General features: G+C 34.4%; 1 protein-coding gene across 1 annotated transcript; it reads right to left on the minus strand.

The window, feature by feature from the left end:
* Positions 1-1,034: 1,034 nt before the first annotated feature.
* On the minus strand, positions 1,035-5,115 carry LOC113294756. Its single transcript, XM_026543132.1, has 4 exons — positions 4,171-5,115; positions 2,327-4,024; positions 2,083-2,239; positions 1,035-1,849 (listed from the first exon to the last, which is right to left on the minus strand). The coding sequence occupies exons 1-4, from the start codon at positions 5,113-5,115 to the stop codon at positions 1,035-1,037; spliced, it is 3,615 nt and encodes a 1,204-aa protein (XP_026398917.1).
* Between the last annotated feature and the right edge of the window lie 11,717 nt (positions 5,116-16,832).

Below are 16,832 nucleotides of genomic sequence, written 5' to 3' on the forward strand. Positions count from 1 at the left end.
CTAGTAAATGCACATTACTAATTCTCGTTTTCCTAAGATAAAATTAAAAACCTTAAATAAAAGATTCATAACTTACATATGTTTCGATCCTGGGATTTTCTTCCTTTAGATATTAAGGAATAACTTTGAACAATTAAAGATAAGCGTTACAGCACATGTTCAAAGTATGTCGACATCCTTACTCTGTAAGTCCTCTTTCATACTTACAATCTTGAAACCGATTTGCCACACTTCCAAACAAGTTTATAATTGGTTCATCTGATTTTCAAGAACTATGTGATTGATCAAGAACACTCAATCACAAATCATGGGTTTAACGGTTCTACCTCCATGTGAGTATTGTGCATAGTTATACTAGCTTTCCAAAATTCGATTGACTAGGTAATAGGATCGGTTCCCCACATATATATGGTATCTAACTTGAATGTGTTGCACATGTCCATAGGATCGGTTCCCCTTTGCCTAAAAACGTATTGCACATGTCCATAGGATCGGTTCCCCTTTTTGCTAAACCATGCTGCACCTCATACAAGGATCGATTTCCCTTTGTGATGCGTTGCACCTCTTACTAGGATCGGTTCCCCTTTACCCAGAGTCGGTCTTACACAAAATCACAAACTCAATCATACCATCTCAGGTGATTACTTAAGATCGGTTTCACTAATAAAAGTCATACCAATACATAAGTCATGCCTTTGTGAATAGTTTTACCAAGAACACAAACAAGTCATGAGTGCTTATACTAATCACACATATTGGTTTTTCACAAGATATGCAATGAATAACAATACCAATAACGCCTGGCGATTTCCTTTTCGATTCACAAAACAAATTCATGAATTTACTTCCTTAAAACACATGTAAAACATTGTTTCCTAGGATGAAATCCTCACCTTATACTCATACATAATCACAATAGCATTTAAAAGATTATGTCGATTTTTCTTTTTCTTAATAATGAAATTATATTGATTTTCAAAAAGAGATTACAAAAGGTTTATCAGAAAAAGAGATACAACAGAAAGAAACAACAATTACATGAATCTATAATATGCCTTATTTGTTTGTTCCAATCTACCCAAGAAAGAAGGCTTATGCAAAAAAATCCTCTTTTCACCTCTCAGTAATGTAGCTCCCAATTTTGCAAGCCCATCTGCTGAAAAATTCACTTCCCTATAACTGTGAATGAATTCACAGCTAACCAGGGTAGAAATAATCTTATTCCATCTAGTTTGAATATACCATGGAATTCTCTTGGTTACCAAAGAATTGAGTATTGATGCTGAGTCGGTCCTGATACATACTTGTAAGAAACCCTTACTAATGGCCCATTCACATGCATTTATGACTGCAAAAAATTCTGCCATGTAGTTAGTTGCAATGCCTATCCCCCTTGCAACAACAATCAAACATCCACCTGTATTGTCTCTGCCAATAAAGCCATATCCTGCTTCACCTGGATTGTTTCTTGAAGCACCATCACAGCATAGTAAGATTTTATCATCAATGGGTAAAGAGAAAAAACATTGTTGTATTCTGGAATTCTTTACTGTCCTGCATTTCATCCCAAAAAAATTGAGAATCTGCAAGTCTTCAATTGTGTTCCACATACACCCTTTCATCCTGACTTCACATTCCTTTGTAAAATGAAAGATTCTGCTCTTCACCTCTTCTTCATTTGGTTGGAATCCATCATACACCACTCTGTTTCTATGAAAACATAACTCTTTTATAGTTATAAGAGCAGCAGACATCCAAATTTCCTTCACAGCTGGGCTTTTAGACTTTGCCATGGAGAATACTTCATCAAAAGATATAGGATAAAGAATGAAAAAGTTCCACCCAGCCACTGCCAAATTATCTTACTAAAATTACATTACCATAGTATATGGTCTGTAGTTTCCTCTTCTTGCTTGCAAAATGAACATCTGGAGACAATGTTAAAACCCTTTCTCTTCATATTCTCATCTGTGGACCAAACATCTCTAATAATTTTCCATATGTTACTAGAGACACTAGGATGAATGCTGTTTTTCCATATTTTCTTAGTCCATTGTAGTTCAATGAATTTCTTTCTTATACACTCCACTGCAGTTGCCACTGTGAATTCTCCAGTTTTTGACCATATCCATATTTTCCTATCTTTTTGACCATCTACCACAGGCAGTTCTTCCACATTTATCATATTAGATAGCTCAGCTGGAATTACCCACTCCCCATTTGCTAATAAATCTTGCACCTTAAGTTGAGGAGTTTGAAGTAGAAAAGAATGATCAGAAAATAAAGTTCTCAAAGGCTGACTTGTGATCTAAATATCATTCCATACTGAGATATTTTTCCCATCCCCCACAATCCATCTTGAGTTAATAAAAACTTCATCAAGAACCCATTTGATCCCAATCCAAATAGAAGATTTTTTATAGTAATTGATCCACTCTCCATGTTTATCTTGAAATTTTGCTTGAAAGAATTTAGCCCATTCATCTTCATCATTTTGCATTTTCCAAGTTAACTTCATCAGTAGAGACTTATTAATATCTTTTAAAATTCTCAATCCAAGCCCCTCTTCTGCAAAAGGAGCATTTATTTCTTCCCATTTTACTGTCAATAACTTCTTCTTAGATGGATCACCTGACCAAAGAGAGTTTCTAATTATCCTATCACATGCTGACAAGACTTTCCTAAGCCATTTATACACTGACATATTGTAAATTGGTATGCTACATAAAACATGCTTCACCAATATTAATCTTTCTTGAAATGACAGCATTTTACCCATCCAGCCAGGCATTTTACTTTGTAATGCTTCTACACATTCCCATACATGAGATGATTTAATTTTCCCAGGAACCAAGTTAACACCCAAGTATTTATCAGGAAATTTAGATAAGGACATACCAAAATATTCTGCAATTTGGTTTTTCCTAGCTTCAGAAGTGCCACCTACAAAGCATTTGCTCTTTTCCATACTCACTATTTGACCAGATGATTGTTGATAGTCCTTCAAGAGTTTTACTAGATTACCAATGTTTATCTTATCTCCGTTGAAAAACAGAAAAATGTCATCAGCAAAGAAAATATGTGATGGCAGAATACCATTTCTAGTTACCATTGGAATCAATTTCTTTTCTTGCACCATCTGAGTTAATTTTCTACTTAGAATTTCCTGAGCAATGATAAACAAAATAGGTGAAAGAGGATCACCTTGCTTCAAACCTCTACCAATAGGAAAAAAACCACCTGGGCCTCCATTTACCATGACTGATATTCTAGTAGACTGAAAGAGTACTAGTAACCATTGAATGAATTTAGCTGAAAATCCAAAAGTGTACATAGCTTGAAATAAGAAGTCCCAACTGAGAGAGTCATATGCCTGTGTAATATCCAGTTTCAAACCAACATTCCACCCTCTTCTAGTTGTCTCCATCTCATTTATTAATTCAGAAGCTAACACTATTTGATTTTGAATATTCCTCCCTTTGATAAAAGCACCTTGCTGTGGAGATACAATTTTCTCTATGACCCCGCCTATTCTTGTAGTAATGATTTTTTTGAAAATATTGAAGCAGAAATTACTCATCCCAATGGGTCTAAATTGAGAAGCTTTCTTGGCACCTTGAACTTTAGGCAGCAGAGTAAGAAAATTTGCATTCATTACTTTGGGGATAAAACCTCTACTCCAACAAAACTGAATTGCAAGGGTTAAATCATCACCAATTATATCCCATGTGCTCGTGTAGAACCAACCAGCAAAGCCATCTGGACCAGGAGCACTGTCTGGATCCATTTCTTTTACTGCAGTATAAATTTCTTTTCTAGTTGGAATAACATTAAGCATGTTTTTATCTTCTTCATTAATGATCTTTGGGATATTATCAAAAATACCTTCAGCAAAGTTTACTTCTTGTTTCTTAAATTTGTTCTCAAAATGTTCCACCAGAGTTTCTGAAATCTCTTGCTCTGTTGAAATGATGCTACCTGCTGAATTCTCCAATTCTGTTATTGCATTGTGGCTTTGTCTTTTCTTGATTGAAGTATGGAAAAAATTAGAATTAGATGCCCCTTATTTCATCCATTTAATTCTTGCTTTTTTTTTTGAGCAATTTCTCTATTTCTTTGTTCCAATATTTCTTGCTTCCCTCTTGCAACTACAAGATTATTCAATAATACTGTATTTTCTGGTTGGTTGTCTGAAATTAATGTTGCCTTGATCACCTCCTTTTCTGCTTTTTGTAGCTGAGCTCTGACATCATTCCAATTCCAATCTTTAACAATTTGTTTTACTCTTTTCAGCTTGGATAAGAAAATAAAAACCGGATTACCAATTAAATTATATTCCCAAGTTTCTTTTATTAACTTCAGAAAATATGGATGAGTAAGCCACGCTTTCAAGGCTCTAAAAGGAACATTGTCAGGTTTTGGCATTACTGCATTTGCTCCTAATAAAGCACTATGATCAGAAGTCCCCCTAGCATTCACCTTATAACTCCAACCAGGATACTTTTCTAGCCATTTTGCATTATATACAGCTCTATCCAAATTGCACATGATCCTCTTTGTACCAGCTCTATTGTTACACCAAGAGAACTCCACTCCAGATTTAGGTGCTTGAATTAAACCACAAGTATTAAGACAATCATTAAACTCTTGCATGGATATAGTTAAAGGACTCCTTCCTCCCTTCTTCTCATTAACACTCATTATTGTATTAAAATCACCAATGGCAATCCAAGGTTTATCTTGAGAATTCAAAAATTCCAACTCCTCCCAAAGTTCTCTTCTATCAACAGTTAAACAGGCAGCATGAATTCCAGTTACCAAACAACCTCCTACTTCAACAGTAATGGATTGAGCAGTAATAGAAAAAAATTTAGGGGCAGATATGTTCACATTCCAGGACATCCAAATATTACCTTTCTTAGTATTAGTAGAATTATGAATTACTTTATGATGCATGTTAGGTAAATTCAATTTCTTGCAAAAATCAGAAGTAGCTCTCACCTTTGGTTCAGCAACAAAAACTACAGAGGGACAAGAAGAGTGAACTAAACTTTTGAGTTTATCTTTAGCATTTAATCTCTTCAAGCCTCTGATGTTCCAAAATACTATCTTCATTGAGAAGGGAGTGACTGAGAAGGATTGCTCCTCAGTCCTGTTAAACTTAATGTAGCAGCCTGCTGTCTTGTGGTAACTTTATCCACTTTGTTTTTCTGTTTTGTAGGTGCCATACCAATAGAATTTGTAATATTCTTCCCCACTGGAGGTGTTATTTTAACAGTAGAATTGATGGATGGAGAACTAACCACTGCTTGAGTAACTTGATTAATTGATAATGTAGGAAATTCACTATTGGGTTCCAAAATATTGTCATTCATGAATTGAAGCACTTGAAATTTACCAGAATTAATAACTGTCTCCTGATTTTTAGAGCATTCTGCTACATGTACTGAAGGAGATATATTGTGAATAGTATTTTCTTCTTGAGAATCTTGCACTCCACCTGAATTAGTAGTTTCTTCTTGCTGAGCTGCATAATGTTTCTTATTTAACTCCTCAGTAGAAAAGAAAATATCAAAACCTTTATTCTTTTGTTTATGGTTCACAATTCTTCATTCCTTTGCATTTTTAACAGGTCCAGCATCCTTTTGTTGATTATGTTCTTTTCTTTTAGTTCTACACTCCATAACATAATGACCTATTACAGAGCAATGACTACAAAATTTTGGGCAATTTGGAATTTGCACAGCTTGTTCAAAACCTCCATACTTAGTTTCAACTTGCACCATACTAGGGATAGCCTTTGAAAGATCAATCTCCACTAGAACTCTAGCATAATAACCAATCTCCCTCTTGAGAGTTGTTTCATCCACTTTAAATGGTTTACCAATCGACCTACTAATTTGCATTAAAATATTTTCCTTCCAGTATTCAATACTTAAACCAGGGAAATGAACCCAAACAAAATCTGTAGAAGATTTCTGGTTTGCAGGATTAAAATTGGGTTCCCATGCTCTTAATTTCAGGGTTTGATCTTCAACTGGCCAATACCCCTCCCAAATATGGTGTTTATCTTCAGCATTATCTAATTTAATTATGAAGAAACCTTTTCCAAGAGCAATACATTGTACTGTACCTTTTATGTTCCATTGTTTCTTCAGAGTCGTTACTGCAGAATCAAATTTGAGCTTTACTAAATCCAATCTTCCAATTAGGCTAAATCACCATTTGTCCAATCACTTCATCTGGTATATAGCAAACTGGATTACTTGAAACTGGCTCAGAAACATGTTCAGAATTATTAAAGTGTGAAAAAATTGATTCAGAATTTCCTGATAAAGACCTAGAAAAACAATTCTTTTCTGGTCGATTTTTCATTCCTTCTGAAGAATTAATGTAATTTAGATAGAAAATATTTGTAATGGTACATCACCAATCATCAGATCTGTTTGAAAAACACTTGAATTTAATGAATGAAACACAAAAAACTAGAAATTTTCGAGAAGACGAAAAAACGATTCAGTCGCCTGAGTTGACTTCGATTCGCCTGAGTAGGATCCGATTATGTCGATGTCTTATCTACAAAGTTTAATGGTTAAGCAATAAACCTCGTATTGTATTCCTTAATACTATATCTATCTAGAGTGTTCATGCTTCGCAGTTTTGTTCTCAATATGCACCACTTGAAAGATACGTTAGGAATGAAACAGTTCAAGTCAAATATCACTAACCTCAAGTGGAAGGATGATGTTGTCGTTGTAGCTTCTTACTTCTTCACTTCTTCAAGTCTTCTCAATACTTATAATGTCTCATATCCTAATACTTTCAAGCTAACTTATACGATAAATGAGTTTCGCTCTAGTACATAATCAAGCGACTCTTTAAATGATTTTTGATTCACCAAAATATGACAAACAAACTTGACATACCAACGCTTGGTGGGTTCAACCGAGCTATACTCTAACAATCTCCCCCTTTGTCAATTAGTGGCAAAACTCTTACATCATATGGATAAACAAATTACAAGAATTCATTACACATACGCTTGATTCCCGAATTCAACAACAAAATAACCTGTATACATTCAATCCTTAAATGTCGTTGTTGACATTATGATAACAAAGAATATTACTCCCCCTAAAGGTAAGATAGATAGATTTTATCAATCCGCACGTGTTTGTTATTCATTTGTAATGATATGTTACTCCCCCTTAGTCTATGCTTTCACTCTTTCCTTAGATAAACGTTTAAGCACCAATGTTCTTTTCCTTAGTGATACCATTGTACAAGTACAATCGCTTGTTCTATAAGACCAAAATAAAGATAACTCTATTTTTCTCATCAGGCTCTAATTATCCGTATAACTTAGACCTTTCAGTTTTAAACAAGACAAGTACTAGGTTAGTTAACTAGTATTTCTTGTTAAGGCATTCGATTAGACTTGAATAACCGAAACCTCCACTTTGATAAATCTAACTAAGATCAGAATTAACTTAGTTTTTCTTATCCGGAATCGAATTGGACTAAACAATTCACCCCGTAAACCTTTTCTTTCGTTAAGCCATAAACAATTCATACAAACCAAAATAAATCAACTTGCATAATTATTCACCTCAACCGGAAGCAATCGAAACAACATAGACATTATAGCACCGCAATTGCACCAAAATTTTGTAAGCCTAAACAATTGATACCACACAATAAAGCAAGATAACAACAGTTTTTCTTAACCGGAACCAATTGAATCACATACACATCCATACGCACATAATGGAATAAAACATCAATTGTACCGAAATTTTGTTAAGCAAAAGCAATAAATATATGAAATAAAAATCAGGCTTTTCTTAAACAGGAAAACAATTAACTAGCAAGATTGTTACCTCAAATTTTGGATCCTCTTCTCCAATATGTTTGCATCTTCTTCCAGGGAGAATTGATATTGAAATATCATTATGTTGTCATACTTATGCAAAACAAAAGAATACCAACAACCAACCTTTACCAGAGAAAGGTTGAAAACCGGTTTTTAACTATTGCAAGCAAAAGTTGAAAACCCCCGAAAAACATATGCTTTTATGCTAAACCAAAACCGATTCAACATATTGTGACTTTTTCACATATTATTTCTATCAGAACCCCTCATGATCCTTTGATAAAGCCTACCAACATGGGCTAGAACTTAATCCTGCTAAATCAAAAAGTCACCCATACCATAAGGGTTCACAACATTATGAGATCGAATATCAAGGTAATAAAACCGAAATCAAACATCCCATAAATATACATAGAAATAATCACTAAGCATTCAAGCAAAGGCTATGTAAATCAAAAACTATCACATGAAAAATTATAAATCAAATAATTTTATTCATAATAGACTTAATACAATCATTGAAAGAAATCAAAAATTGATGTCTACTTCTTTTTGCAATTCAGTCCTTCATATCAGTGCTAAATGAAGGCGGATTACTACTTTCAGTCTTCAGCTTGTGAATTTCTTCAAGTAGAAAACCTTGTTGCTTGACCAGAACTTCTTGCAGGTGGGAAATCTTTGCGAATGACTCTACAAGAGCATGTAATTCTGTATTTGATTGAACACAAAAGTGTGTCAATGCTTCAATACATTGGCCTTTCCTCAGCGTATTCTCTCTTTCCTTCTTGGTAAGCCAATCTCCCTTTTTGATTTTACTCTTGATATCAAGAGAAGATCCAAACTTAATCTTAAGTTGATCTTTCTGATCTAGCATCTTGCCATAAGAAAATGTTGGATCTAGACTCATGGTTCGGACAAGGAATGACCAAAGAAGGGGAAGGATCTTTTTATAATTTTCATACTTCCGAAAATATAATATTCCTATAAATACGAATATATCAAATATTTTTAAATACTAGATTTTATCCCTATAATCTACACATAAGTGCCTTGATTTTCCTTCTTCCTCACTCAATTTGGCACACAAGGTGAGGAAAGAATTCTAATATCGATCAAGTGGTATTAGTATGAGATTTTCTCTCATTATGGGATTTCGAACAACCAGAGTGTCCTTGATCTAGTATCGTATGAGAAATTCTCTTCTTGTTACCTCGAACTAGCGAAGTATCTTGAGATTGACTTAGGTTGCCTATGCAACTTTTAGCAATTCTGTTTTTAAGACAGTTTTTGCATCTTGTCTTATTATTCCCTTTACCATTAGATGATTTAATAATATCGGAAGACATGTCCATATTTAAAATGGGTAAATTATTAACGTAGGAGGAAGAAATAAAATTGACAACTAATGCAATATTAGTTGTTTCCTCTTCTTCAGAATCGTATGAATCAGAGGTCTCATCTAGAGTTACATCCAAAGCCTTGCTTCCAGTGTATTTCTTAAGATTGGGACAGTCTTTAGCAATATGACCAAACCCTATAGACTTAAAGCATTGCGGCTGATATTCATCATCTTCTTCATGATCCTTTTTGACAGGAACTCGATCATCTGGACGAGAAGATCGATGAGTATCCTTTATGAATCTCTTATTTCTTTTCTTTAAGAGGTCTCGAAACTGTCTGGTAATCAATGATAATGATTGTTCAATTTCATCATCAGAATTTTCTGCAATCTGTTCATCTGAATCATCCATCTGTCTATTCCTCTCCATTGGAGCTTTCGGAATTTTTGCAGATTTAAAAGCAATTCCTTTATTTTGATTAGACTGTAATTCATGATCAAAGATATTTAACTTTCCAACGAGTGTGCTTCCTGAGAGAGTTGATAGATCATTTGCTTCTATGATTGCATGCTTCTTAGAATCATATCTTGGTGGCAACGATCTGAGAATTTTGCACACTATATCTTTTTCAGAGATATTCTTTCCAAGAGAGAAACAAGAATTAATTATCTCAGAGAGTTTAAGATGAAACTCTTCAAAAATGTCGTTGTCATCCATTCGAAGGTTTTTCAAATCGGACGTAAGAGTTTGAAGTCCAGCTTCTTTCTCTGAAGTGTTTCCTTCGAATACGATTTGAAGATTATCCCAAGCTTCTTTCGAAGTTTGACATGTTGATACATGATGTTGTAGATCACGACTTACAGTATGTATTATAGTATTCAAGCTTCTTTCGTTTGAAAAATATACTAAGCGTTTAAACTCAGTTTCTGAATTTTCTGTCTTTGGACGAATATAACCATCGATGACTAATAGCAAAGTATTAAAGTATCGTGATTGAAGAAAAGATCTCATAGAATATTTCCACCATAGATAGTTTGTTCCGTCAAATCTTGGCAGTACGTTAACTGAAGTCGATTCATGAGAGCTCGAGTTCATTCTTATAGGTTGGATCGCACCAAACATAGATTGTTAGATCTTTTCGTGTTTGCCTGCTCTGATACCAATTGAAAAGGCGAGGGTACCCAAATATACCTCAAGCTAAAACTTTTCCTACCTATAAGTCCTTTCTCCGAAAGTGATTGTCTATGGACTGAGTCGAGATAATACAACTAATCGGTTCACACTTCGTGTGATCTTCTATGGATACGAGATCGACATAATACAACAACGAAGTATGTTTACTTGATAAGAGGTTCGGATTTAACCAAACACAATAGTATTGCTATCAAGTAAATAGGAATTAACGTTTGTGTAATTTACTTTAATTATAATAAAACAATTATAATGCCGAAAATAAAAGTAAATGACACAGCAAGATTTGGTTAACGAGGAAACCGCAAATGTAGAAAAACCCCGGGACCTTATCCAGAATTGAATACTCTCAGGATTAAGCCGCTACACAAAATTAAACCAAATTCGTATAATTGAGACCAAGCAACTAAACCTATAGTTCACCTAGTTCCGTCTGTATTCCCACGCCTCCAACTTATGAATAAGTCACGTACTTGGAACAATTCCTTTGGTTCGTATTCCAAACAGTAAAGGAACAACAAATCTGTTTGGTAGCAACTCTCTTCAACCAAGTGATGTGAGTTCGACAAAGGCTCTTTTGTTTATCTCAATAAACTCCTTCGTCAGGTTCTTAGATTTATCTTATTCTCAACTACCAAAGGTAATTGTTAAGATTTTGCAATCAATACTTTTAATCACAGATAATTGTATTGATGCCGATCTACACAACTAATCAATCCAATCTACCACAAGGATAAACCGATTATAGTTGGATCCTCTATACCGAAACAAGTATTGTGCACACCAAAGATTATGAACCCCAAATCAGAAATCTTCAATATCTTCTTTGTCTTCAAATCTTCTTAGATCTTCATTAAATACCTGCACACAACAACTTGAATCTCTTGTGATCAATCACGCACGGAAAGGAGTCTGTTAACAATGGATTATCACAAGATGTCTTTAGATCAACAAACAGTCTAAATATCCCTGTCGAAACTTCGATCTAGTTTGAGTGAATCTTATATCAGAAGAGAAGATTCTCAAGCATAAACAAACTAGGTGCAATCAAAGTTCAACCACTGTTAGTCAATCAAATCAATCGAAAACACAAGATAAACCGCAATTATCTAGTTTCCCACCAACGCTACTAATAGAGCTTCTCAATCCCAAAGAAGACTTTAAACTGAGCGGTTGTAAGAGATTTCGCCTAATTAGGTTACTCTCCTTTCCGAATAGGCGGCTTCACCAGTAACAAGACAACCGAGGAAGTTTGCTGTCACGAAGGATTAGTTTGCTAGAAATGCAAACTTCAAGTATTTATAGAAAAGGAAGTTTGGACACCAAGGAATTTCCAAAACCGAAAATATTCTCAAGATATGCAATATATTCCAAATTCGGTTTCCATAATTCCTGGAAATGCTCTGTCTAAAATAATGACCGAAAATCTCTTTGTAAAATCTTTAACTAGTAAATGCACATTACTAATTCTCGTTTTCCTAAAATAAAATTAAAAACCTTAAATAAAAGATTTTTAACTTATTTATATTTCGATCCTGGGATTTTCTTCCTTTATCTATTAAGGAATAACTTTGAACAATTAAAGATAAGCGTTACAACACATGTTCAAAGTATGTCGACATCTTTACTCTGTAAGTCCTCTTTCATACTTACAATCTTGAAACCGATTTGACACATCTCCAAACAAGTTTAGAATTGGTTCATCTGACTTTCAAGAACTATGTGATTGATCAAGAACACTCAATCACAAATCATGGGTTTAACGGTTCTACCAAAAAAAGTTTCGGTTCTACCTCCATGTTAGTACTGTGCATAGTTACCCTAGCTTTCCAAAATTCGGTTGACTAGGTACTAAGATCGGTTCCCCACATATATATGGTATCTAAGTTGAATGTGTTGCATATGTCCATAGTATCGGTTTCCCTTTGCCTAAAAACGTGTTGCGCATGTCCATAAGATCGGTTCCCCTTTCTGCTAAACCATGCTGCACCTCATACAAGGTTCGATTCCCCTTTGTGATGTATTGCACCTCTTACTAGGATCAGTTCCCCTTTACCCAGAGTCGGTCTTACACAAAATCACAAACTCGATCATACCATCTCAGGTGATTACTTAAGATCAGTTTCACTAATAAAAGTCATACCAATACATAAGTCAGGCCTTTGTGAATAGTTTTACCAAGAACACAAAGTTTAATGGTAATCACAATAACATTGTTTCCTAGGATGAAATCCTCACCTTATACCCATATATAATCACAATAGCATTTAAACGATTATGTCGATGTCTTATCTACAAAGTTTAATGGTTAAGCAATAAACCTCGTATTGTATTCCTTAATACTATGTCTATCTAGAGTGTTCATGCTTCACAGTTTTATTTTTAATATGCACGAATTGAAAGATACGTTAGGGAATGAAACAGTTCAAGTCAAATATCACTAACCTCAAGTGGAAGGATGATGTTGTCGTTGCAGCTTTTTACTTCTTCAAGTCTTCGCAATACTTGTAATGTCTCATATCCTAATACTTTCAAGCTAACCTATACGAAGTTGACTCTAGTACATAATCAAGCGACTCTTTAAATGAGTTTTGATTCACTGAAATATGACAACCAAACTTGACATACCAACGCTTGGTGGGTTCAACCGAGCTATGCTCTAACAGAATAAATACATGGTGTTGTGAATCTGAATGCTGCAGTGGTGTTTGTTGCGGTGCTGTTATGGGATTTATGGAAAAATGGTTGGATATGCACTGGTGTTGATAATGAATGACTCGAATTAATGGTGTTGAAGTCGTTGTTGTTTATGAAGCTACAGGTGATGATCAATTATTGTTGTTTATATGTTTTTATGGGACCAATTGTTGTTGTTGACCCAATATTTTATGAGATCAACTATTGTTGTTGATCCGATCAACTCCTATTATTGACATTATTTCCTTGGATTAGTATAATCATGCTTGTAGTTTAAATCATGTAAATTTCTTCCAATGTTGAACTTGTGGTGCAATGGTAGCATGACTGACCCCATGTCAGATGATGTGTGTTCGACTCATGCCAAGTTTACTCCATTTACATGGATCAACTTCTACTGTTGATCCTTTTTTTTTGGATCAGCTACCATTGTTGATCCCCTAAATTGGATCAACTTCTACTATTGGTTCTATTTTTATTTGGATCAACTACTGTTGTTGATACAAAAATATCTGAACCAGTGGTGGCCGCGACGGCGACGGTGGTGGGGCGGCGGTGGCGGCGGCGGCGGACTAGTGGTGGCGGCGGCAACGGACTAGTGGTTGCGGAGGACTGGAGGTGGTGTAATGGTGGTGGTGAAGGAGTGGTGGTGGAATATTAATGGTGGTGGCGGTTGGTAGGTGGTGGTTGTTGAACGGTGGTGGTGGAATGGTAGTTGAATGTTGGTGGTGATGGTGCTAGTAGTGGTGGTGAAGTGGTAGAGGAAGAAATTTGTTCCATTTTGAAATAAAGAAAAATATTATATGAGTGAGGGTATTAAGGTAATCTAATTTTAAATGGATATAGTTATTAAGAAGTATGGATATATTTATTGTTGTATAAGGATATATTTATTGGGTGTCAAAAGTAAGGACATATAAATAACGTACCCTTGAAACAACAAAAGAAAACAAAACTCTTTTTCCTATCACTTTTAGTACCTTCTTCTCATAGTCTTATTTATACAAGAAAAAGATAATAAAAGCATTAGATTTATTATTCTTGGAAATAGATGTTTGTACTTGCAACAAAATTTGTGGATTGCTATTTGAGGTATGGGTTTCTACCTAATACAAAAATCAAAACCTATTTTATCATTATAATTATATTGATTTCTTTTGATTTTCTTGTTAATAATCATGGTGTTTGTTTTAAAATTTATTATGTTATTTTGTATAAACTGATTCACTTACAAAATTATATGTATTGATTAATTACTAATCATTATGGTTAATTTTTCAAGATTTTGATTTTAAACATTATATCTAGGTAATACCTTTTTTTTAATTATTAGTATAAAAGTATATTAATGCATAATTATTAAGTTGTGGTTTTTGAAAGCTACAATGGTGTATTATATATATTAGTGAACAAAATTGAGTTTAGATTTGCGAAAGTGAGTTTAATGCATTAGTGAATGGATCTTACTTCGATTAAGTTTTTGGGATTCTCAACATGGTTTGGTGCGTGTGGGATTAAATGCACTTATTTGAAATGAGTTATAGAAAAATATATATGTTTGTTGCTGAAATGTCAGGTCTTTATGGCATCCCACCACTGGTGGCTACCCTGGGAAGAATGTCCGGTGAACAGTAATGGTTTATTACCGAAATAACTATGACATCTAGATTAAAAATCATTTGAATAAAGAAAAAGAAGACTGTTCGGGGAATAGTAGTGGTTTGTTTACCGGAATAACTATGACAACTAGATTAATGATCTTGATTTTAAGGTTGAAGATTTGAGTAAGAAAGTGTTAAATATTTATGGTTAAAATGGCGTAAGTATTATTGCCAATTTTTATGCATGGTTTAAATTATGGTATCGGTTGCATGTGTTTGATTTTCGATGCATTCTATTATTTTTGGAAACTTCCTACTGGGTTGTGGTTTGCTCACCCCTTTTCCTCCCTTTTTCCCAGAGAATAAATAAACACTAGCCGTAAAAGAAATTATTCTTTATATTCATGAGGATTTGGTGTTTGCGCATTTTGAATTAAACAAGAGTGTTGGTTTGTTTTAATATACTTTGATTTTGTAATTATTATTTTACAGTTTTGTAATTTTAAAAGTAATATTATATTTTATTTTATAAATATCATTTGAGTTGAGTTTTGTATTTCACTAAAATCTTTTGGAACGAAAAATCTGGTCCTACACGAATGGCGGTCCGGAAATTTGGACTTGCTAGCTAGATCGGAATTGACCCACAAGTTCGAATCCGTGTCTGCTGGAAGTCCGAAAACCCGGGCTGTCACAAGAAAGAAGATTATGCACCCGCATAATTATCGATATTTTTGATCAGAAAAGAGGATATATATTTAAAAAAGAGGATTTACAAAAGACTACCAAAGGTAGTCAGTGAGGGAAAAAAAGTAGCATTACAGGAACAGAGTATCCCAATCATTTATAACAGAACTAGAAAACTTCACGTGAAATTGCACAAAGAAGAATTGAGGTTTTAACTTCATTACCCAGATCATCTGTTGGAAAATAGACACTAAAACAGGGTGAAGAAAAGAATATTGTATTAGGGTTCAAGGCTCTAATGAAAGATTCTTTTCGACAATTATTCGACCCTTTCCCAATTGAATTGGCGAGTACAAACAGGTCAATGAATATCGCCGTCAGGATACTTGAAGCCCCACAACAGTTGTTGGATTCAAAGCTTGTACGACCTTGATCCAACCAAGAACACACTGGTTTTGATACTGATGATGCTTGTAAGAAAGAAAACAAAGAAAGTTGAGAGATGTTTTTTGAATGAAAACAAGTCTCATATTTAAAGAGAAAATCACACCCTTTGGAGATGACTCTTCAACTATACAGGCATCTTTTCAGAGTGAACAGGCGCGTCTCTTCCTTCAATGCGTCCATTGGTGAAACGAGTTTTCTGTTCAGTTTTCTAACTGACAATGGGAACCCTAGAACAGCCTAAATGCCTTCAATTCAAGGGTTTATTGAAAATATCTAGCATCATCGGCTGTTTTAAAGAAGTGATTTACATCAAAGGTACGGCTGTTGCGTTCCTTCCACAAGGACCAGAAAATTGCAGCAAAAATTAATCTCCAGATTATAGTTTCCATTGTGTGAAAAATTAGTATTGTGCCAGCAAAGAGCTAACTGCATTACCGAACGAGGAATGACCCAAGCACAACAAGAGTTGGCTAGCAGTAAAGACCAAACTAAGAATGCAACTTTGCAGAGAAAGAGGAGATGCTCTTGAGTATCGATATAAGCTATGTGTATCAAATGGTTAGCTCAAAAACAATGGTTAAGTTATCTGGAAACCATCAAGGAATCATGGAGTTCAGTAATTCTCAAAAACTAAATGAGTTCATGGACTGCCCAAAACAATTTGTGAACAAATTGTCATCATAATGTTCATAGACTTTTCATATTTAAAAGTTTATGGACTGTCCAAATTAGTTCTTTATTTAAGCTATAAAAAGCGTCCAAGAAATTCTTATAAGCAATCAAAATTTACGTACTGACCAAACCAGTTTGTATATTTGAGGATTCAAAAATGTCCAGAAACACTTTTCTTTTTAATTTCAAGACATCCATAATAAATTAGTAATTATCTCATCACACCAATAAAAAACCAAGGGGTGGGAAATCAATCTCAAAACAAAAATAATTAACAAACCAGAGTTCTTTTTCCTCATTTAATTGGGGACCCTAAAAACTAAT

Source organism: Papaver somniferum, chromosome 7, assembly GCF_003573695.1.
Source record: "Papaver somniferum cultivar HN1 chromosome 7, ASM357369v1, whole genome shotgun sequence".
Classification (NCBI taxonomy): domain Eukaryota; kingdom Viridiplantae; phylum Streptophyta; class Magnoliopsida; order Ranunculales; family Papaveraceae; genus Papaver; species Papaver somniferum.

Coding starts and splice junctions, on each gene's coding strand:
- LOC113294756 (XM_026543132.1), bottom strand. CDS start 5,115: ATGAAGATAGTATTTTGGAACATCAGAGGCTTGAAGAGATTAAATGCT. Junction 4,025..4,170: donor ACAACCAACCAGAAAATACA/GTATTATTGAAT, acceptor ACTTCAATCAAG/AAAAGACAAAGCCACAATGC. Junction 2,240..2,326: donor GGGATGGGAAAAATATCTCA/GTATGGAATGAT, acceptor CCTCAACTTAAG/GTGCAAGATTTATTAGCAAA.